This window comes from Typopeltis vanoorti, chromosome 24 (genome assembly GCF_054136105.1).
Source record: "Typopeltis vanoorti isolate ZY-2024b chromosome 24, IOZ_Tvanoo_1.0, whole genome shotgun sequence".
Taxonomy (NCBI): Eukaryota; Metazoa; Arthropoda; class Arachnida; order Uropygi; family Thelyphonidae; genus Typopeltis; species Typopeltis vanoorti.
Window position 1 is genome coordinate 56,593,815 of NC_143572.1, and position 25,600 is coordinate 56,619,414.

General features: G+C 33.5%; 1 protein-coding gene across 1 annotated transcript in view; it reads left to right on the forward strand.

Annotated features, from left to right (window-relative positions):
* Nucleotides 1-1,501: 1,501 nt before the first annotated feature.
* Nucleotides 1,502-25,600, forward strand: part of Ziz (dedicator of cytokinesis protein Ziz) — an 826,359-nt gene continuing 802,260 nt past the window's right edge. Inside the window, exon 1 of the mRNA XM_090414187.1 lies at nucleotides 1,502-1,633. Within this exon, the coding sequence (XP_090270313.1) occupies nucleotides 1,535-1,633 (99 nt within the window). The 5' untranslated portion in view covers nucleotides 1,502-1,534. The remainder of the gene's footprint in view (nucleotides 1,634-25,600) is intronic.

The following is a 25,600-nucleotide window of genomic DNA, read 5'->3' on the forward strand; positions in this document are numbered from 1 at the left end:
ATCAAATTGAACAGTGCCACGACCTCATTAAAACCTCTCGTAAAGACTCAAACTTCCTTGAAACGATCGTTACTGGTGACGAAAGCGGTGTTTTGAGTATGAGCCTGAAACAAAGCGCCAGAGTGCTGAGTGGAGCCACCAGAAGAGGGGCATCCGAAAAAAAAATCGCTTGGAGAAGTCAAAAGTAAAGAAAATGCTGATTTGTTTCTACGATTTCAAGGGTAATATCCACAAAGAATTTGTTCCGCCTGACCAAACGGTCAATGGTGAGTTTTATCTCGAAGTTTGAAGCGATTGATAGCGAGAATTCGTCGCGTACGGCATGAATATCGTGACGACCGACCGTTCTTCAAAACATACTATCACTATTGGCACTAGAACTCGGCTTCTAATGAAATAAATGTCATAAACAGTTGACACAACACTAATGATGGTTGCCGCTTTCGGCTACAAAAAGATACAACAGGTGGCGCCACTAGTCTCTTATATTTTCGAAAAGTTCGGTTTCTTTTTGGACTGAGGATGTATATATATATATATATATATATATATATATATATTATGTTATTCAGATTTGACTTTATGCACCGACCAGAGAAAATTAAAATTTCCAGATTTCTTTTTTTTTTCCCCCTTACTGAGAGAAATTTGTATAGTCATGATTGTTAGTAAACTGGACCATAGAAGCCATTCGACTGCATGCAAATAAATCACAGTCAGGATTAGGAAACATCGCTTCTTATGTAGCACATAGCGAAAGTACTTATCTTCGGCTACGTTGATGACTACCTACTGATTTAAAAAGAAAAAAAAAAGTAGGACAGTGGGAATGTCGTCCACTTCCTTACGGCAATAAAAACTGCTTTATAGATACTATTTTTAGAAAATTTATATTTATGTAAATAAAATATTATTATGATATTGTTAAAACAAAACAGTTTAAACAATAAGCATTTGCTCCTTATTTTCATTCCTCAAAGAAAACTATAGATGATAATGATTTTTTTTTTAAATTAAAAGTGAGATGTAGTATATTATTTATTTTCCTCTCTCGAAGTTGTTATTTCGGTAATTTTTTTCGCCAAATTCTTATTTTTTATTAGAAATATGTGATTGGATATAATTTTTTTTCATAAAATAGTAATATTTTTTTTAAGTTGTCAGCATTAATTAACATATTACATTACTAAATGTTGACTTTAACATGTAGTTTATTGCTGTTTTCGATTATGTATTAAATAATAAAGATTTAGTGATGAATGCTATTATTAAACTTATGGTTGAACAGATCATGTTCTTGGATTTGGAATTTGTTACAATTCATAAACATCTTTCAAATTACAAGTGTCCATGTACACATCACGATATATGTTTTTTCTTTAGCTACAAGGTTTGTGAATTGATAGAGAGAGGTCGCTACTGACGCATTAATGGTTGAGTGTTAATAGCTTGGCGTGCGGGAGGAATGGCAAAAAGGTTAAACTGGACAATGAATATGAACGTTTTCTTTCATGTGTTTGTAATATTTTGGTAAATGGCGGAAAGAAAATTTACAAGAGGATTAAGTAAACCGGGATCTGCAGCCCAAGTAAGAGAAACTGTTTCTCAGGCTGTGAGGGAAAGCACCGTACTGGTAAGTGTGACTGTCAAACCTCAGTTATAACCTTGAAGCTTCGTTCGTTTCCTCGACAACTGATGCTAAAGCGCAGAGCGATGTATATTTTCAAAATTTAGGTAGTGATGTATGATGGTGTATTTTGAATAGTTAGTGTATTTTATGCACAATTATATCATTAGCCCAGTTATGCCGATCTATATACTGTTTATCATGTATATTTGGGTTTTAAACAGATTTGAGCATCGGTTCACAGAATTTTATCCAGCTTGATTATTGCTTGACACAGAATGCTTTTGCAATCGGTTGTGATTTGTATTATGAAAAAATTATAGTGCATTTAATATTTCAAATACGATTTGCTTAATACATATTTTTTAATATTTAATGTTTTGTAATTACTCTAATGTGATGCGATGCACATTACCGATTCTCACTCTCTCTATCTCGCGCGTGCACACACACACACACACTGTATATTAGTATGTGTGTGAGAGAGAGAGATTACAAAGTGAGCATAGTACAGTATCTTCCATCCCTTTTAGTGACTCATATTTGGTATATCTTAAGTAAGATAACGTTTTGAGATAATTGAGATAACAATTAACGTTTGGAGAGCAATTACGGGGCGTTAGTAGTTGTTAACAAATTCTAGTAGAGATTTTAGTAGTAGGGAATTGTTAAAAATCTAAACCATAATTTTGGTGCGTAATATTTTCAGAAATGTTACATGCACGAATATAACATATCGGGAACTAATTTTCGGATATTTAGTTATTAAATATTATACACCTGGTTAGAAATATTTTATTGCATTGTTATTAACGTCTCAGTATTTTTTAAAGATGAACTAAGTTTTATTTTATTGCATCAAGACTATTACGCACTTTGGTTTTAGGGAATCCATTGACAAATACCCCTCTCTCACACAGCTTCATGTATGATCTAGTTGATTCTGTTTTAACTAACGAAAATTACATCTTTTTCCAGAAAGATGTAATTAGTGGATGAATTCTTACTTGGTGTAAACATTTAAAACGTAATATGGAATAATACCTGACGGCATTTTACGGCATGTAAATGTTATGTTTGTATTTTTTTAATAACCTCGTTCTCCCCTCCCCGTGTCGTCATGATATGCCGTGTATAACATAATAGTTCACGGCCACAGTGTATTAATTCATCCCCTCCCAAAGTGGTATGTGATATATATGACTTTAGATATGACTATATATATCTTTAATATAATGGGCTATATTTATTTATAGCTTTCGTTGGGTTGGTTGTTTAGAATGAACATGGAAGTAGCTAACATGAAATATACATGTATTACCTTGTTATATCTGTTATTTACGTGTGTTCATTGGTTAAGTTGTGTTTAGGAGACAGAGTGAGACCTGTCGTCTCCTACTGACTCTCTTTTATACGACATATTTTGCCCTTCGTTGAAACACTCGAGTTGGAATCCCATTTAGAATTGGTTTTTCGGGATGGTAAATTTCATCCTGGAAACACAATTTTCATCCTGGAAACACAATTTTCATCCTGCAAACCTGCCATAGAGCATATGCGCATTTAACAACATTATATATAAGCTTCTTTCGTAATTCGATTTGATTTGATTGAAACTTATTAAACCACATGATTTATTCCTTTCGGATGAATTATGTGTTATCTTTTGAGTGCTTCACAAAATTAGTTGTCATCGCACTTCAACAAGTACATAAAACCCAAGCAGGTCGACTAATTTTATAGTTTTTCACAAACTTTTTTCTTGAAATGGATAGGTGTATACTTTTCCCATTGCCGTGGTTTTAGGTTACTCTTACGAGTGTATTACCCACATAAAATTACTGTGGTAGGTAGTAGAAAAAGCGATACTTAATAAGTTATAAGTGACTATGTTACCAGTTTTCTTTAGATAACGGGACTTGCTGTAATATGCATTAACTAGTTATTTTGTAGTAATTTGTCGAATATCAAGTATGAGCATTGCTTGCTTGCTGGTTTTATTTAACATTCTAGGGAAAATATTCAATTCAGTTCAATATTCAATTGAAAATTTCTTGAACTTTACTGGAACGATTTAAGTAAATGCACATTAAGTCGCTGCGAATGTGGTTAGGAGTTAGGACTCCGTGATAATTAATCAACTCTTAAACTCATGTTTAGTAGAAATTAATACATATTGTCTATTCTGCTCAGTCGAAATTCGTAAACAATTTTTGATTAGTTTAATTTTGATAATGGATCCTTTCTCCTGGGTTACTGAAGTGGTTAAGAAAATGCCCACATAGTTATCTGTTAGATTCAAAAACTTTTAAAAATAGGGTGACATATTTTGTCAACAGAATCATGTTGAAATATCATGATCATCCTTTATTAAATTTGAACCTTTCGATATATATTTTATTTTAACTTATTTTTAAAGTACTGCGTCTTATAACTGGGATTTCCCAACCCCGAGCTATGAAATTCCAATTTTTCGAACATAAATATGCTTGCCGGTTTTCTTTGGGAGAAAGATCTAGGTTCGATTCTTATCAAAGACGCGAAGAACTTTAAGTAGGAGGTAAGTTAAGCGGTCTCATATTTGAGGTAGATGGGTTTCATCCCGCAAAACAGTCAAACTGGACAGAACACACACAAAATTAACAGACGTAATATATTGGTTTCGTAGCTTTAGTTGCTTCGACCCTGATTCCAAAGAACAGCAGCTTGCCGTTGCAACCAGATTCATATATACTAAAACAACGTATAAAAAGTGATAACGTATCAATCAAAATATTGTTAGATGGATAAAATGCCGCCCTGAATGGCTGCGTGGATAGCATATCCGCTCTCGAGTTACCAGACCTTAATTTTGAATCCTACCATTATTGATATGGACATTTAATGTATTTAGGTAGGGAATTTATTTACCTAGTAGGAGACCACCACCTAGCTCATGAATTTATTATTCTGTATGATACCACCCTGCATATCAGTTTATTATTGAATTAAGGTAAAAATAAAATTATAGTAATTTTTCAACTTCATGATATGCAACAATATTGCCGTAAGTGAATAAAAAATACTTGATTATGGAAATTTTCGGATCACAGAAACCAAAATTCATGGTATTCCATGTATATGGAAAAGAAAAGTTGAATTAGGTCGGAACGAACTAATTCATCTTTTATATTCAATTCAAATATATATATATATATATATATATATATATATATATATATATATAGACAAAGTCCTTAGATAAATGCCGGAACATCTGTATTGTAAACCCAGCAACCTTGTTGCCATTTCTAATGATTGGTCTCCGTAAGCAATTTTCACTCCCTCACCCCCTCGCCTACACCTAAAACCAGTTCCGACTGAGATTTAGCGTCCAGGTATGCTAAAATCAACATGCTAAAACAGGAACGCTGGAACTGGTTGTTTAAATTTCTTTGGTCACTGCTGGACAGTTTTCGACAGGAAAAAGGTTGATTTTTGGACATCTACGGACGTATACTAACTTCATGAAGTTAGTATACGTCGAAGTGAAAAAAGATAACCCCACTGCCATTTTTATACCAGGTGGACACTGTAATGACTGAAAATTTTATGTTAATATAATGTTAGTGCATTTATCAATTAAAAATAAAACAATCGTACACTACTACTAACGAAAATTTATCACTATGTTAAATAGAACTAGAGAAATGATGCTATGGATTTTTAGTTTTTGTAAAATAAAAGCCATGCCAACAAACGTTCATTAATACAGCGTAAGAATTCAATCACTCTTTCAGGGAATGCAGTTCGTGCGAAACGCACAGAATTTTCATATACTAACTTTAAACAAAAAAAGTATAATATACGTTTCCAGATGAGTCGTTTAGTAAGTCTGATAAATGTAGGGGAGTCTTTTTATCGGCGTTCTGTTCATCGTAATAGGATCTGAATCGACATAGGTTATACTTTTCTTAAGATTTTCTTTGTGAATTTTACTTTTTTTAATTCGATAATGCAGAACTGTGTGTGTGTATAGTGTGTGTGTGTGCGCGCGCGCGCATGTAAATAGGTCTGTTTATTATTTTTGCACATTTCCGAGGACAGTTAATCGTGCTGTCAGTTTTTTCCTCACTTTTGTTACCGTTGGCATTTAGTGATAAGTCATCTACCATCCGAGTGAAGATTGTTCATGCAATCTGTTTGCATAAGACTTCAATTTGATAATGAAAATTAAAAATTATTAAAAGAAATAATTAATTACAATCATTTTGTCCAGTTTTAATGCCTTTTAGTTTTCTCTGAGTTTTGACAACCAAAAGTTCGAAACATCATGTCAGTGAAATCTTTAATCAGAAGCACTAATACAAATGGCAATTATACTAGCGTTTTGGCAGAGTTCGTGTCATTTAAGTAGTGCAAATCATGTCTTCTCATTCCGAGCGTTTGTGTTTTCGAGAGCTCCTGGTTAATTTCTTGACTCCATGGCGGTCTGTTGTTGATGATATAATAATAATAACGTTTTGTAATTACGAGACCAAAAATATCTTTTCCTAGTTGCTTTGACGTCCCCTAGTGCAAGAAAACAAACATTGTATTACCCTCTCTGTATTGTATTTCGTCACTTTTAAATATTAAATGGAACTTTATATTGGCTTTATTAGTTGACCAGAGGTTTTTGTAAAATATATACAAGAATTGAATGATATAAAACAACAAATATACAAGAATTGTCTACAAGTTTCACCAGCATATCTGTCTCGCTTCTTCAGGACATGTCTAACGGTACATGGAACTAACGTTTGCTAGTAAAAATAAAAGAATGGAGTAACACGGTCAAATAAATTAAAACGACCCGGAACATCATAAGCATGGAACGTGGTGTATCAGTCACTGTATATTGAGCGTGTTATATAGTTTTTGGCAAAATCAAATTCTGGTAAATTGAGCGAACTTATTAGGCTTTACCAGATGTCTTTCAGAATCATTTCTTTGATTTCTGTTTAGATTTTCTCCAATTCCTTCATAAAGAATTCTAAGCATTTCACTGAAAAATTAAAGGCATCTTACAAACAGACATCCTCATAAGCTTAGACGTGGTTTCGTTATTTACCAACGTACCTGTTGAAGAAGTTATCAATATCCTAGACAATCTCTATCCTCATGACACAGCTCATCTTTTTCGTCATTGCCTCAAATCTAATTATTTCAAAGTGAACGACACATTCTATGAACAACTTGATGGTTTAGCCATGGGCAGTCCCTTATTACCTCCCTGTTCACGGGAAAACTCGAAACTGACATCCTTTCCAAATTAAATCCAAAGCCGTTTGTTTGGTGGAGATATGTAGATGATGTTTTCATAATTTGGAGAGGCACAGAAACAACCTTATTTGAATTTCTTACAAAAATAAATTTCTTCCACCAAAAATACAGTTCATTAGAACTTGAAAAGAATAGCCAGTTGCCTTTTCTAGATACACTAATCAAGAAACAAGAGGATGGACAAATCCAGCTCACAATCTATCGAAAACCAACACACACTGGACGTTAGCTGCACTTCAAATCGACTCACCAGGAACTCAGCATAATACATATTCTTAAGAATAGAGCGACCAACATTATCTCAGAAGAAAAGATCTCCTTGATGAACTCACTCTCATTTCTCAGACCTTAGTAAACAACGGTTACCCAAGAAATATAGTCAAAAAGATTCTTCATAGAAACTCTCCACAACATCAACCTTCTGTCACGCAATATATACATCGTCCATCGTCATCCCTTATGCAGTCTCACTGTCAACAAAAATTGCCAATCCCCTTAAGTCTTTCAACGTCAGATTTGCTCTCAAACATGTCAAGACAATGCGCCATATTTTAAGATCACCAAAGAACATTAATGCCTTCTTCAAATGTTGTATACGCCGGTGTATACAACATTCCATGTTCCTGTGGATTAAATTACTTAGGGCACACATCAAGAAGCCTGGAAATCCGAATAAAAGAACATGCAGGAGACGTGAACAACAACAGAACAGATATTTCAGGATTAGCCCATCACTTTTCGGTCTATAACCACACCATCGATTGGGATAAAAGCTCCATGCCTTATATAGAGGAGGATTTTCGATGTAAAAACTTCAAACAAGCTGCCGTTGTACTCCGCTCTGGAGAAAATCTAAACAGAAATCAACGAATGATTCTGAAAGACATCTGAAAAATACTAATAAGTCCGCTTAGCTTGCCAGAATTTCATTTCGCCAAAAACTATATACCACGCTCAAGAAACAATGACTGATACATCACATTCCATGCTTATGATGTTACGTGTCGGTTTAATTTATTTGACTGTTACTCCATTCTTCTTTTTTTACTAGCAAACGTTAGTTCCATGTACCGTTACACATGTCTTGAAGAAGCCAGACAGATATACTGGTGAAACTTGTAAACAATTCTTGTATATATTTTACAAAAACCTCTAGTCAACTAATAAAGCCAATATAAAGTTCCATTTAATATTGTATTACCCTGTTACTGTACACGTGTTACGTGTATAAGACTAATATTTGTGTCAGAAGAGCTAACTTTTTTAAAAAAATTATACGCCATGGTTTTATTTTTTTCAAAATGAAATATAAAGCTTCTACTTCAGTCATTCAAGAATATATTTTTGAATCTACTTTAATATTTTGTGCATTTGAAATTATAGCTACGTATTAAATGTTATAGTTCTATTAAACCATAGCCTGAAATTAGGTTTATGAAGAGATAAAAAATGATGGAAATCTGCTTGCTCCTAAGTGAAAATATAGACTTAGTATATTTTAAGAAGTGAAAACATACTGTTTTATAAATTATTATCAATTTAATCGAGTGTTCATGTTGCTTTTAGTTAGAATGAGTAATTTTTCATTACAAAAAGATCTATTGACTACTTGGGATTGCACAATTAACTACGACGTTTCATCATTTATCAGAGTGAGGCCAATTTAAGACCTTTTCTTGCAAAGAAGACTTTTATCATACGCCATACAGCATATAACATAAAACAGGATCAGCTAGCATTTGCAGTTTTGGATTGAGTAGGTGTTCTCTGAGCACCACTAAGTGCCGAATCGTGTCAGGGGTAGTGGGATCTTAAGCCAGTCGCAAGCTTCCTTTTTTGGAATGTTAGTCGTCTGCTTACTGAGATCTTTAAAGCAGCAGGAGGCGCGATTAACGATTTTTTACATTGCAAGTTACGTTCAGCACCCTCCCCAACTTTTTTTTACTCGAATCTTTAGGGATTAGCGACAAATTTATCTTTGATATTGTCAAGAGTCAAATTTTGCATTGATCATTTCTTTTACACTAAGTATGAGAAGTTTATTTATTTTTACAAAAGCTAGATATTACTGTGAAATTGTCTAAAATATTTGCAGACGATAAAGGTTGACACGGCATTTATCGAGAAATTTCTTCACAATACATTAATTATAAAATAAAATAAATGAATAAAGCAATGATTTCAGTAAATTAATATACTAAATTTTCCGAAAAAAATCAAGTAAATTTAATCATTTAGTAGTGGTTTGGATTTTTTAAGACTGAAGAAGACTATTGGATGTTGTCCGTAAATTGCGCGTGTTCTGTCTTGTTTGTTTTGTTGGATGAATAATCTCAGATTCCGGAATTATTTGTACAACGTTGTCTAGCATCGGAAAATTAGTGCCAGTTTAAAGGGATATATATTATCGTTAATTTCTGATACTGTAATTTTTGTCTCGGAAAGAAACACAAAAACAGATTTTCACTATTTGCCTTGTACTTGTTTTCTTCAGTGAACACGTAAGTTTCCAAATCGTTTTTAGCATCTTAATACTGTATATTTATGACATAATAGGCGTCTCTTATCTTATTTCTAGCATGCAGCTTGCTTCGTATTTTGGAATTATCGCCAAGATCTTTTAAACGCAGTACAATAGACGAACAAGCGATTACAGATAAATCAAATATTTACTTCAACTTAATCGTTTATTGCTGAATGGGTTGATAAAAAAAATAGATAACCCTATCAGTTGGGATTTTTTGTGTGCTAAATTTGGAACCGCTGATACCTATGAATAGAGTAGAAAGTACTGCTCAGTGTATGAGAAGCGAATTTTTGTTTCTCAAAGAATAAAGTACTTCTCCCCCTAATGGAGACTTGCAGGAAGAAATGAAATTATTGGTGTATTACCAATCTGTTATCAATTGTATACTTATTGAATGTTAATCATGTGACGTAATTATCAGCACTCGCTTGTTTATTTTCATTTACTTTAAACAGTAACTAAGAGTAACAATCTTTTTTTATGAAATATTCCCAAAGAACACAGCCTGGAAATCGGAGAAAAATATCAAACTTCTTTTTAAATTTTCACTTGCAGCACTGGTGTTTATAGGTACTTCGACCTCTCGTGTATAGAATTAAAAAAAATCTCAAATAAAACTAGAAGAGAAATTAATTTAAGTTATTGTTTTTATCACGCAGTTCTCGTGGAATTCCTATTTTTATTTCTTTATATCGAAATTTCCAAAAATTTTCGGTTGTCCATTAAACTAAAGTAGTCTATTGAGTAGTACTGAATGATATTTGGACAACAGGCATCCATGACTGTCTAATAAAGAAAGCAGGGGCAGTCCGTGGACTGCGGAACTGCAGCACCCCCAATTTTTCTCGATATATAAATATATTTATTAATTTATTTATATTTGCTTGTAATATTTAATTTTATCATCAACAATCCTATACAATTCTCTTATTTTGTAAAAAATAAAATAAAATAAAAATCCATCTTGTAGCACTTAGGAGGGCGAAGGACGCTAGCAGCACTGTGTTTTCCACAGTGTCATATTGCTACGCGCGCAAACATATACACGTCATAGTGAGATGCGAGCTATTAGCGTAATGCAGCACTGTCCATCGCGCAGTTCCACTGTGGTTTATATGCAATTGCGCCAGTAGTAGTGTTCGTAGTGAGTATCGTGTTAACTCCGTCTCTTTAAATATTTGGACATTATAATTAAAGACGTAACATAATTTTGAATTATACTAAACTGTATAATTTTATCGATAATAAACAATATTTTTTCATGAAACAAAACAAGAAGAATATATATTTTATTTTTAAGTAATTTTGAATTATACCGAACTGTATAATTTTATTGATAATAAGCAATATTTTTTCATGTTTAATTTTTTTTTTTTAATTTTTACTATAATTTTGATATTTTATCCAAACACGTATACACTGTACTTACGGTGTGTATGTATATTTCGAAAGTTGCAGCACCCTCACGATTTCAAGCCACGAACTGCCACTGAAAGGAAGATAGATATTCTTCCACCTCCCCGTTGATGTAAAATACAATACAAGCTGCAATAATGTTACACTCGCACTTAATGACTAAGAAAAATTCTATTATAATGCAATTCACACTCGGTGTCTTATATAATCTTTCTTCATTCAGAGATTAGACAAATCTTGAGTACATTTATGTATCTAGACACCGGCGATATCTGTTTCTTTGGATTCAATAAAGCCTGTGTTGTTCCAGAATTAACTCCCTCGTATGTCATCTATTTAAAGTTTATTATCTCTTTATATTTCCAAGAAAGGGAGCCAAATCTCTACCATCTAATTACCGACCTGTTGCTTCCATACAGCATTTCAAAAATAATGGAGCAATCCATTAACATTTAACTTCTGCACCACCGGAAAGCCTCCCATGTAACCAGCGATCACCAGTATAGATTCCCCGAATCGCTCAACAGAAACGATTGGCGGAATCTGTTTTATTTATTTTTTCTATCTCTGGAAAAGCTCTGAAAAGGTTTGGAACTATGAAAGCAGGTTTATCATAAAGCAAGTTACAGCCCTGTAGTCTTTCTCCTTCGAGTCACTTGCGGTGTGTGCAAGAGCGAACGATCCTTTATCCTCATACCTCTACATTAGTGATGAAGTACCTCAAGATTCTGCAATAAAATTTTCGATTACACCATGGTGAAACTTTTAAGAAAAATAGGTTGCTACGCAAAGGTTATTTTGCTACAGCTCGGTATTTTTGTTTATTTATTTTAATATGCATTCTAGTCACGAAAGTCTGTAAATCTCTTGTACGCTACTTTCGTGAGTCTGCTGGGGGTTAGATAGTCCATAAACTGCTTTAGAGACAGAAGAAATCTTTCATTCCCCTTCAGACTTCGAGTAGGAGGTTTCACAGAGATATACTGTCCACTTTACCAATCTGACTGGCTTAGTGAAGAAATTCAACAAGCTGATGGCTACTACTGTGGGTAATCAATTATTGTCTTCATATAAATGCATTATATTTGCCGGATTATTGTTTTCTGTGATTTTCAAAATGAGTTAAAGAGCCAAGTTGTAATTAAGTTTTGTTTTACATGTTGTGGAAATGACAGTTGGAATTCAACTTCCCAGTAGTTTTTAAGGATTTTCATTACATGAATGCTGATCGAGGATTTCTTGATCAGGGCGTCCATCTTCGAAGTGGACTGATAACGACAACGTCAGAAAAATGAGAGAACTCGTATGTTTATCAGTTAAAACTGAGAACAATATAGTTCTACACTTTTCGCACTGCCAGACTTAGTAGTTTCATATGGCTTCTTTTTTGTTCCAAGATGAAATTACAATTCAGAAGTGGAAATTGGACTTCTCAGAGATCCGGACCGGATCAGGAAATTGCAAATACGATCTCGAGAGTGGCCAGGAATGACAGAAAACTGAACTCAGTGAATAAATCGGCAAAAGAACTAGGGAACTACATCTGTTTTTGACCCTCAGGACAGGTAAACTGACCCGTTGACCATACAGGTCTACAGACATAAAATACTTATCCCCAAAAGGATGCAGCAGAGGGGTGGCACGCTGGCTGCATTAAATTGCGTAAAGCCCCTAATCAGGGGACTCAACCTGTTTTGGATCGATGAGAAATGGATGGATAGAGATTCGTACATTATGTAACTCTTTAGCTGGCTCACGGTGTTAACGTACTAATGTTTACAATATTTCACGGATGGGATTCACATTAAAAAAAAAAAATCAGCCGGACCAGTACTTTTTGAACAGTTCCTTGTATGATCAAGAATTCGAATGATTCCAATTGCAATGAAAGACTGATCATTTCATTGGTCTAGTCTCTGCTTGGTAAGATGACGTACTTTCAATCCATTTGTATTTGTTTACAGCTTAATTTTGAAATTTTCTTTCGATCGCCTCTTACCAGTAATTGTTTAGAATTCACGCGGAAATGAAACAAATATATATTGTGCTTAACTGCATGTTTAATTTTTTTCTGTAGGAAGAAAAAACCTGGCATCTTTGATAGGATTTGTACTCGTTTGTTTCCAATTAGAGTGCACTTGGTCATTCTTCCGAATCTATACTTTTATTAGATGAAAGTGTTGTCCTCTAAATACACAAAACTCTTATTGGATTAATCACATTGTTTAATTGATGTTTATGAACAGATCATAATTCTGTAACTGTGTGGATTTAAACTATAAATATATTTTTTATTAACATTATAATTTATACATTAGAAATAAGATGCGTGTGTTGAAGAGAGAGAGAGTGTGTGTATTTATGAAACAAGGAATGCATCACATTTTGATAAATATATCCGCTTTTATTTGATACATTTTATGATTATTCACTGTTCGCAGTAGTTCAATATCCTTATAACAATGAAATCAAAGCAGCCGACTTTAATGGTAACTCATGAGGCTTTCGTTGTTAATATGGACGTGACCACAGGGAAGACTGTCGTTTCTTAAACTCAGAAATCGATTAATGAGTCTGGCATCGAGTCTAGAGAGCGTAATCAGGAAACTTCGGGGGGGGGGGGGGGGGGAGTCTCTGAAGGTTATTGCGGCGAAGCGCACTTCGTAAAAATTTCATTTTTCAGTTAAGAAATGACAATGATGAATGTTCCCAATTGTGTAGTGTAAAGGAAGATCACGAATCGGACGTTGTACAGTAGTCTCATTTTTTAAAAGGGCTTTGGAAATCGAAGAGATATTTACGCGCGACAGTTAATTTTTGTGAGAAAGAATAACATTAAAACATATTGCAAAAGATGTTTCAGTTAGGGATCGAGATTTTTTTTGGACTGAGTCATTGTTAAGCAAATATCGATTGATACCGATTTATCGACGTGACATTGTTTTCTCTGGGAGATAGTTGAGCGTAACATGCTCTGACTACTTTCAAGAGAGAGTGGTTTTGATGAGTGAGGAAAATCGCCATTCGGATTCTGTTACTTTCAGGATGACAGTAGTCGGACCAAAAAGGGGTTGGCACCACTCCCTGAACTTGGATTTACTCAGTCTCGTGCTTGAATAATGGTTCCTCCCCTCCCCCCCATCACAAATAGATGGGCCAATCGTAAATGTGCTACACTTTAAACTTTTACCATTTCTGATGTTAATATATAATTTATTTCCATTTTTCACAACATTTATTTTTTTCAGATTTTTAAATCTATTTTGATAGACTTCTTTTGTTTTTGTTATCAAAACAACGGGACATTTTTCGCTTTTATTTCTTCCTGGAGAAGTAACCGACAGTTACCCTCGATCTAGATTCGTCACTTGAGTTCTTAAGGTTATTTCTCCATCTTACTTTGGTCACCATAAGATTCCTCGTTAACTTAGTTTTCAGTAATGAATAATCGTGACTTTTAATGCAGTCTGGAACTGTTTTTAAATTGCGCGCATTGAATAATAACAAAGCCCTTTGTTATTATATCACTCTGGGGTCTCTGGCATCCCAAGAGGTCTTGTGTTTTATTTTACTGTAATCTTTTGCTTATTGTCCGAATAGATTATACTAATAATCATGCAAATAAACATTAACAAATACTTAATTCCAGTAATAATGTTTACGTTTAGCAGTGATCATGTCTTCGTTTAATCTTAGTTCAGTAAACAATACCCTTAATATTATTTGTTTTATATTGAAATACATTAGGGTTTTAGTGATCGCTGTGTATTATTTACGTAACGTGAAACTAAATGTGTTTTTCAGGTCTGATTTCCTCATTGAAAACTTATACTTGAGCGAATATCTTGTTACTTATACATGCGTGACACAATGTGATAAAGAAAAACTGTGGGAGGAAGTGTACTACGTCTTGATTAAAAATTTCCTGCCTTGTATACAAGTAAAGACAAATAACAGCTTGCTCTTTTAAAAAAAACTTTCGAAATTATCTTAGAGAATCACAGAAATTGCACTTTGTTCTTATGATTGTGTTATTGATTTCTTATCTTATAACCTTAGTACTTTTCAGTACTGTTTTTCGTGTTATTTTTCATTTCTTTTTAATAATTTAATTTTAATTTGAAATTATAAAATTCAATCTATATTTATAATTTATTTTATTATTTCGTAACTTATAAAATATAAATGACTTCCATTCTCCACTTTTAGGCGACACTTTTAGCTTTAATTTGATAGAAATCGATATATGATAGGCAGTCAGTTATTTGTACTATTCAAGTGTGTTGTGTGCAATTTTATTAAATATAATTTCATTTCATATTCATTTATTTCACTCTTATATAATTACTGATGATTTAACATCATTTTGTTATTATTTAATATTGAAATGGCCTTGGGTTTTGAATTTTTCGGTTGGAATTAGGGCAGAAGGAGCGATAGCTACTAAGCCATATATATCCAAATGTGTCTGTTAATTGTGTGCTTTCATGTGGCCAGTTTTCATGTTTTGTGGGATGAAAAACTCTGCCGTCATTAACCGTGTGAAACCCGGCTAACTCACCTTTATAAAAACTTTAGCTGTTAAAGCTTTTATAAAGGCTCCAGGCGTTCAAGATGGGATTAGAATTGAAATCTTTCCTACCGAAGGGTGATATGTTGCGACGTCTGATTGCGCTATGGGAGCTATAAAAAATTGCACATATTATCTTTTATATTGTCTGGCTTACATACACTGACATCTTGTAACATCAAATCTCGAGTGCAATTGTTTTGATAACGAATGACGTCACTCATTAATACAATAGTTGCTCGCTTTCATTTGTGTCTTAAAAACAGCTTAAATAATATAATATAATATAGTATAATAATATAGTAATAATAGTATAATATAGTATAATATAGCATTTAATTTTGTATCGTTTTGTATGATTCGGTTGTAGGGCACTATGAGAAAGATGATTTAAGTTCTGATATTCAATAAGAGACTATACTGTCTTCTATATTTTCAAAAGAATACAGATGATAAATATCACGAAGGTAGCAAAATGTTCTGGAAGTCGTTAAAGAAAAGCGTACAAATGGAGGAAAGAATACCACACACACACACAAAATCAAAACAATAAAAGGGTTATAAAAACTGAAGATATACAAATGATAAATAATACCTGAAGATAGATATTGAGGGTGTCCGGAGTAAATATATTTGAAAAATTATTAAAATAAGGTACCAGGCGACGATAGAACATTAGTAGAAAATATCCAGGAGGACTGTACTTAGGAGTATATATCAGTACTTGTCAAAAAAAAAAAAATTAAAAAAAATAAAATAAAAATAAATAAATAAAATAAAATAAAAAGCTTTAAAACGCGTGGAAAAGCAGCTAATGCGTGACCAAAGTCGGATTATGAAAAACATTTGTGTAATCCTGGCTTGTTGATAATAGAGTGTTCATCGTATCATTTTTTTTTAAGGAAATAAAACTAAATATACTCGTGAAATTCATATAGGAATTTGTCTGTTGAGTATTCCATGAAAGATTTTTTTTTAAGTATGCTTGCATAAAAAGTAAAATAATTGAAGAAGAACAAACGGTTTCCTTGAAAGCTTTTGATCTTGAAAAAGCGTGTCATAAGGTACACACTAACAAGATTTAAAACACTAAATCGCTATGGTGTAAATGGAACGTTACGTAGAGCTGTTCGAAACGTGCAAATTGGCTTTTATAGTTGTTATTCTTTTGCACAAATATGTTGAAACTCAAGACGCTTTGGCTAAATTAAATAATTGTTATGACAGGTTTGCTGTAAAAATCAGAAATAAACACTACAGCTATTAAAACAAACAGGAAAATATTTTTAGTAGAGAGTCTATAGAATAGGTTACATCGCACATTTTGGCTGTTAAGGTAAAATGTTTAGTGAAGATAGCAAAGCAAATATGAAAATAGAATAAGTTAGAGTGATATTTTCGGTAGCCAGTTGAATTATCTCGGAAACAAGAAAAAAAAATGAGAGAGAAAAAACAAACTACTAGTATACAAGGTTATGAAAGCAGTATTAAAAATAACCCATAGAGATGTATAAAAAATAAAACATAATCAAAAACTAAAGTCAACAAATGAGAATTAAAATTGAAAGTATCAGAAATTAACTTCGGATATGCAAGAAGAAAAAAATAGCAGGATTAAAGACTGACAAGATGGCGACCCTCGGGGTGATTTCTTGTTCAAAATTGGAAGGATAAATTTCCTCTCTTTCTCTAATGGGTCGTCCTTACCCTCGTGTAATATGAAGACATTAACGAAGATCTGAGATTTGTTTTATAGAAATGCAGAATTTCAATTCGTATTCATATAATCGGCAGTTTTTTAACCAGCCACTTTCAATATAACGTCTGTCATTTCATGTGGTGTGTCGTCATATGTTTATTTGCAAAGCATATACTGTATTGTAGAGAGAGAGGAATCCTATTTCTAACTTATATTCGTTTCCTGTGGTGACTAATACTTGCGATATAATCTTTTGAGTTCAGTGTCCACAAACACAGTGGAGTGTGAAGAGTACATGGTACTTCATGGCTATTGAATTGCTGTGCCAAGTAGGATTTCTGTTTATGGAATCGCCCTGAACTTGGCAGACTGGAAGGAAATGTGTGTGGGAATATATAGGTCAGATATGTGCTAAACGTAAAAATTGCATGTGAAATTTTGTCCTCTTTGACAGTGAAACGGAAAACGAAGAATCATTTCCTGTGGGGAAGGAGGTTCATCAAACAGCTGCTTTGAATATAGCAGTAAGGTATTAGCGGAAGAAGGTCTGTCAAACTTCCGGACTAAAGTAGACCACTAGTTACGAAAGAGTGGCTGAATAGATTAAAGAAAGCCTGTTGTCTTATACTAAGATATTTTGAATAATACTGGTCAAGGTAATTTCTTGACTAGTGTTATTCAAAATATCACGTTTAATACAAAAAAAGAAGATATATGGTTTTATTAAAACGATATTATATATCCATTTTAATTCTATAACGCACTAATAAAAGGCGAATATATGGGCTCGTGAGCTGAGTTCATGTCTTTTATGTAGTGTTAACCAAGGTAACTCCCATGCCGAAGGTTATATTCTCATAAGCTATTTGGAAAGTTTTTAATTTGGCTGTGGAATTAAAATCGATATATAATATCCTTAAAATTGAAGGAAGTACAGGAAGATGGTTTAATGTTAAATCTGGTGTCAGACAATTATGTACATTATCCCCTGTGTTATTCATTATCTATATGGATTACATTATGAAGGAAAGTGGTATTAAACTTGATATCAAAATTGGAGATGTTAATGTTAGCTTTATGTCTGCTTTATGCGGACGATGTTATACTTCTAAATAAATCAGCTACAAGTTTGCAAGATTCCCTGACTAAATTGAATAACTGTTGTAATAGATATGTATGAAGGTCAGCAATAACAAGACAGTGATAATGAAAATAGTCAGAAGCATAGAAAATATCAACTGCATTGTGAATGGAGAACCTATAGAACAAGTAAAACATTTCAGCTACTTAGGCACAATTTTTAGTGAAGATGGTAAGTTAAATATGGAAATAGGCAACAGAATCAGCAAAGCTGGTACAACTGAATAAATTTATGTGGAATAAGAGAGAAATTAGTCGAAACACTAAATTAGCTGTATACAAAACAGTGTTCAGACTAACTTTAACTTATGGATCTGAGAGCTGAGTTAGAAGTAAAACACTTGACTAGAGACCGCAGATATTAGAGTCCTGAGAAAGATTAGAGGCGTGAACAGATGACATCAATGGAAATATCATATTAAAAACGAGGATATTAGGAAAGAACTTGACATTGTCAGCATCCAGGAATGCGTTAGCAGAGCTAATCTCAGGTGGTATGGTCACTTAAACAGAATGGGCGAGGAAAGATTAGCAAAACAAGTGTTCTCTGCCAGGTTGGCAGGAAAAAGACCCAGAGGAAGGCCAAGATATAGGTGGATTGATACAGTAAAAAGTGTCTTAGAAGATAGAAATATAAGATCTGATATGTTGGAGTCTTGACAGGTAACAAACTGATTTGGAGGAAAATTGTAGATAGGAAGTTAATAATGATATAAAATTTTCATGTAGTACTATCATATCCTGTACACCCCTTGAGGGTACATGGCAGAAATTTGTCCTTTTTATAAATAACTTACTTCAGCCTGAAGCCTTCTGGGCTCTTATTTTAATATTCACATATGGATTTATTATTATACATGTATGATTTTCATTGGTTTCTGGAATATTTTGTCATATATTAGTAATTATACTAACATTTGAAATTACTGCAACATAATTGCCTTTTTGTAGCTGTTGTGACTATTTAGGGCAGAGCTTCCCAAACTGTATGTCGTGACACGTTAGTGTGTCGACTGCAGTGTGAAGGTGTGTCTCGCGAACATAAAGCGTTAAACAGAATAATCGCTGAAAATTTCCACAGCGGAATCCATTTCGCAAAGTACCAGTACGACTTTTAGTTAGCGCCATCAAAATTATATATACAAGCTCTCTTTTAATTATTTTTAACCTTTAAGAATATTTCATATCAATATATTTCGATAAATAATGGAGAATAAATGCAGCCAAATTCCCTGTGGTTTTATCACGTAGTAGTAGCTCTGTTCTTATTATCGTTTGACCAATAAAAATAAAACGCACCACTTATTCATACAAATGTTATTATTGATGTTTATTCTAACTGCAACGTGAATAAACGAAGAGCTGGTGCTTGTATTTTATGTTTAGTTACTGTTAAAGCTTTAAAATAAATTCGCAGTTTTATTTATCAGATTGGTGTTAATTACCCTTAAAATGAATAAGTTTCTAATTGATAAAAGAAAAGCTGAAGATGATGTTTGTGATGAACAAAATGTATCGACTGTAGAGGAACCACGCCAGAATCAACTGTTGAACGGTCTGCATTGATACGGACCACGTGACCCATGAGGGGCACATCAGACTGAATTACTGTGCCGCGAAATTATGTTTGTCTAAAAAGTGTGTCACCAACATGAAAAGTTTGGAAAGCACTGATTTAGTACTTCAAACACGCCTGAACTTGCCTTTACATCCAGGGATATTGTAATACAAACTCATTTGGCTAGAGTTGTCCCTTGCGCCCACATGTGTTTTCTCCTTTCTTTAATTTATTATTATGGTCACATGTGAAAGTTAAAGGCCGTAAAACGAGGAGCAGCAACACAACTCGTAGTACGATAAGAGCTGCATACTTTAATTGCTTGACGTGTGAAATAGGAGATCGAGATGATAAAAAAAAAAAAATAATGATTCCTAATTACTGTTAACAGCACACTTGTAAAGTTAATTTGGCTTACTAGATTCAGATAAAAGGCTGGTCTCTGACTTTTAGTGTGATTTAGAGGGAACCAAAAGACCATCAAGATAATGTAAATGATTGTTACTTCAGTTTAGCTTATGTATCTAGATTTTCTGTCAAAAACAAATATCTTTATTTCAGAACCTGCTCCATCGTTTCTGCCATGATATTGCGATACTAACGGAATGATGAACCTTATGTTTCCGGTGGATATGAAATCATCATCATTAATTCAAAGCATTTATAAAGTTGCCAACGAACTTTATCTGCTTGAAAAGAAGGAATTAAACTCATTCCATGTTGAGAGATCGAAATTTAACTGAATAATGCTAAGAACCGCTTGAATCTCATCGGCGACAACAGAATTTATTAGCTCCAGAAACAAAAATTTTTCTTTGGTAATAGAAATCGTAGTTTCATACTCTGAAACAAATAATGGAATTTATAGATGTTTATTATTATTATTATTTATTTAGACATGAATGAAGTCCATAAGCAGAAAGATTGTAACTTGCTTGCGGACCATTCCAAAACAAGCTTAAAAGCAGTAGTTACATGAGCATTGCGTGCCTCTTGTATAAGTATGAAGGAGAAGACCTTTGATAATGTATCCAACTTTGGAAGTAATAATGTGCAGGAACTCCCGGAATGGTTGGTGGTGATTAAAAAATAATTGCATTTCTACTAGGTATGCAAGGAGAATATTCTTTCTCTCTCGGTCTTAGGCATTGAAACAGATATGGATCTGCATTCCAATACCCAATCTTCGAGATTTACAAAAGTTCTCTACATCAAATTGATTGAAATGGAACCTGTTCCTTACATTGTACTATAACTTAGTAGGAATGCAAATTTAAGGAAGCCTGCGAACTTTTGATGAGTTATCCTAATCTAAATGATAGTGATGGTTTAAAAATCCCCAGAAAAGGGATAGCACACATTCAGATCATATAACATAGATTAAAGATGTTAGTGATGCTGTAAAGATGCAGACAGTGAAGGTGAAAGAGATGTTTATTGTGTTAGATAAAATGATTTAGCAGATGACAAGTGATATGTGAGAAGATATGAAAGAGTTGCTAATGGTACTAAGTAGAGTGAGAACGTAAAATTTGTCTTGTTATTGTATGATAGAAGAGAGCTAAGATGGAGAGTTATGATAAAATAAGTCGGTACACAGATTGTGCAGGAGGAATGGGGGGGGGGAGTTCGTGGATGTGTGGAGTGAGCTTGATGTAACGAAGGATTTATATAAGATGGATGGTTTGTATTTCTTTATTGTATCGTAAATTAGGGAGTATTAAAAGATGAAATGTATCCCCCCCCCTCAAAAAAAAGCCTGGAAGTCATTCAGATACAGTTAATTGGCTTGGGGGAAAACAAAGATGAAAATTATATTAAACATTAATTAAATAATTTAAAAAATGTTTTGAATGAAATTTATGTCAAGAACAAGAACTTTCTTTTGGTATGGGCTTGTTCACGTGATCTCCATTCCGTTACTCGTTTATAAGATGGCATCGAACGAATAGCTAGGTGCATCGATCTACCCTTTCTATTATACCATTATTCAGAGATGTCAGTTTTCTGCAGAACATTCCTGTAATCTTGTTGAATCATTGGTAAAGAAAATGGAGGTGGTTCAAAAAGTACGATATTAGGTGGGTGTTTCTAACAAATTGACTACTGAGTGTGTTTAACTATCTCTGAAAACTAGGTCAATCGCATATCATTTTTTGCGATGGGATCAATAGAATTATCAATATAATAATGATCACTCAATTTATCACGACGTTGCAAAAAAAAAAATAATTTTTATGATTCCAGTTTCACTTCTGTACATGAATCGTTAGTTTTTTATGCACTTTAGCATAACATTTTTTTTTAAAATGTGAGGTCCATAAAAATAGATTTTAGCAGAATATTTTAGGCTCAAAGCATTTTTCATTATTTTCGTTTTTTTCATATTAAATTAATGTATCTTGTTGGTTATCATTTTAAAATATTATTAATTCTCTTTTCCATAGCTATGCTTTTTTTAAAACAGAAAAGACACAGAAATCTTTGTGTCCAGTTATTGCTCTCTGGCTTAGACAGAAAATATAATACCCACAATGACCTTTATGTATGGCTCTCTTTTAGTGCATTGCGGTAACCGCAGTGTTTAATTATTGAATAGTTGTAGTCTCATTACGTTTTTCTACCTACACTGAGCTGGAAGGAAGTCTGAATGTCTGTTTTTATTTGTTTCATTTTGTTCTTGTAGATTTTTGTTTGTTACATGCTATCCACATTTTATGACATTGTTTTAATGTCCATTAAGAAACCAGATTTTCAGCTTTTAACTTACATGTTTGAATTTATTTTTGAGTTTTCTCCATATGGATCAGCCCCATAAATGCTTACGAGTATTTTATATTTGAATTAGATAACTATCTTAGGCGCTTAGACAAGCTCCTAAGATAGTTATGTATTATAATTCAAAGAAGTTTCAATAGAAAGTTAGTATTACATTAAAAGTTTACATTAATACTGTCATAGTATTCTGTGCATTGCTTGAGGGTACATATCAGGAATTTTATATTGTTGATTATGATGCAGCATGTAAATTCTTAAGTGTTATTCCAAATATTAGTTTCCTGACATTTGATGCTGAATTGCTTTGTTATAAATGGCTGTTTCATCTGTGAAGTGTTGTTCCGCTATTCCATTTAAAGAGAATTTTTATGTATATTTTCTTTTGGATAATGAAAAGCCAGTTCTAAGGATCACTAATAAAAACTGAAGGGTACGATGAGCGCATAGTTGTAAGTAGGCACGTTTTATGATGTCATACGTTCATCCTACAGGAACGCACACCGCTTATATACCACTAAGATGGAGCGATCTGTTCGACTTTATGTAGCTGCAGTAAAGCACAAAAACTTTAGGGAATATGCGGAAGTAGTTTTAAGCAATGTCACAACTATTAATAATAGACTTATTCCAGTAGATCCCTGCGAAGGAATCTTGGACGTTTGGATAACGAATACCAATACAAGTGGTTAAAAAAAAAAATCTCTACTTCTGCAATCAGAATTTTGATAAAATACCTGTACAGGCATTTTATTATTTTTTTTTTTTCGCATATTGCAATCAACCAGAAACGCCTCAACCGTGAAAACGTCTCTATATAATAAGTAGACAGTTTGCCCATCCCAAATGGATCTCACAGCAGGTTGTAGCCGGATTACGCATGGTTCAACATAGTAATTACCATTTACTGGAATCTGAAGTTGACAATGCTGATTTTCTCATTTGATATGATTTTGTTAAATGCTTTCCCACTTCGATTTTAACAATGAAATTTGCAGAAGGGCGTGGAGAGAGCGCATAGAATCCACCATTTACATGCAGTACTGAAAATCTAGGTCACAATTTTTAAAGATAAAATTGTGTGTGTGTGAGAGAGAGAGAGAGAGACATGTTTCGTAGGGAACTGTTGTGGGAGGATACAGTTATCAAATGACTTTATTGGACAGTATAAGGCCATGATTGCCAAAAAAAAAAAAAAAGAGAAAAAGCACCTCTTTAGCGCTTATATACAACATATTTGTCTTTTTTTTTTTTCTTTTTTTTTTTTTTATAAGCACATTAGTACAATTGCGAGGACTTCGCAATTTGTCTAGCGGTTAGGAAGACGTGAGTTTGTATCTTTGCAAGGGCTTTTTATCTGAAGATGAGTTAGTCAGTTTCATACGATGGTGACGGCAAACCAGCTGGAAACCACGTGTAGTAAATTGACAACTATACTAGCTTATCTATTCTGATATAAAATAAATGTGTCCATATTTTATTTCATTATATTATTATTTTTTCTTACTTTTTAACATTTCATTTAGGCTGGAACACTTGCCTTATTAATTTACCATATGCTCGTTGCTGAATACAAGACCAGTTCAGAGAAAAAAGAAGATTAGGAGAGCCGTTTTCTCGTTTCATATTTCAGAAATACTAGCTAGCGTTGGACGATCTCATGTGAAATTCTATTCTTCTCTTATAATTAGACTAAAGGTCATCTTTCATTGATTTATCTTCATTGTAAAGCTTGCATTTTATATGCAGCGCAGTTCTTGATTGTTCTTTCTGTTTTAAAGGAAGATTAACGACATTAAATTCCTGATTGTATTCCAATGAAAGTAAAATATTGACCTTTTACAGAACCAGTTATGGAGGTGATTAATTTTCATATGGATTGGGGGACTTTACTTATTCTGGAACTAGCAAAACGCATCTAACACAATATGTATTGCCTCCTTGAAATCTATAAATAAAAACTAAATGAAATATACGAGAAGAAAACATTAAATAAACAAATATCGTCCAGAATAGCTATTTTTTGTGTTGTAAAAGCCGTAGTCGACTAATGTTTATTTTTTTAGAGGTGGGGGAATCAAAAACACCTGGAAGAGAAAGACTAAACGCCTCACAAACTTTAGATAACTTGACTAACATCTGTATGTCAATGTGGTTAATCCATGCATCCTTCTGCTTGTAAAACTGCACTTTTCGAAATATCCAATCTTGTGTTTTTTTTAAGGGAAAGTCGAAGCACCGAAGACTTCTAACTATGCCTGTGGTTGAGCAGGGATGACCCCAAGCTTCCGAGAAAGCTGCAAAAAACAAAACAAGTCAAGGAAACAAAAACATAATTATGTTTCACTGTGTACCTTGTTGACGTTATGATCATGTTTTGGATTTACGGTCGAAGCATCTACGGCTATGAGGCCAGTATATTCTGTTTGCTAATTGCGTGTGTTCTTGTGATCAGTTTGCCTGTTTTATGGCATATGAAATACCAGTTTCCAGGAGGAAAAATGTTGCCACATTTGTGAGAGTGACTGTATATGGGAACGAATGATAATCAGATTAGTTGATCACTATCGTGGGCATCTTTATTGTTTAGAAATATATTTGGAAGCAGTTAAGGCTATTAGGCCAATGTATCACCTGTTAATTGCTTGTGTTTTTCTAGCTGGGTTTGCGGCATGAAAAACTGAGTTTCCGAGTGGAAAGACACTGTCCAGGCTGTATGAGGCCAGTTGAAAAGTGGTCTCTCCTCCTCCAGTGAGAAACGCAGTAGCATTCTTTTCTTGTTCTACTTTGGCTGATTATTTTATTTACGAATATATACATAAGCAGAGTCCAGGAATTGTGCAATTAGATAAGTGGTGTGAAAAATTCAAGTGGAGACGTGCGTCAACTTGACTTATGCAAGGTTGTAAGCCTATAACACTTTAGCACCGTGGATGGATTAACTGTTAGACCAAACACAGTTAACTTTAATGTGAAAAAAAAAA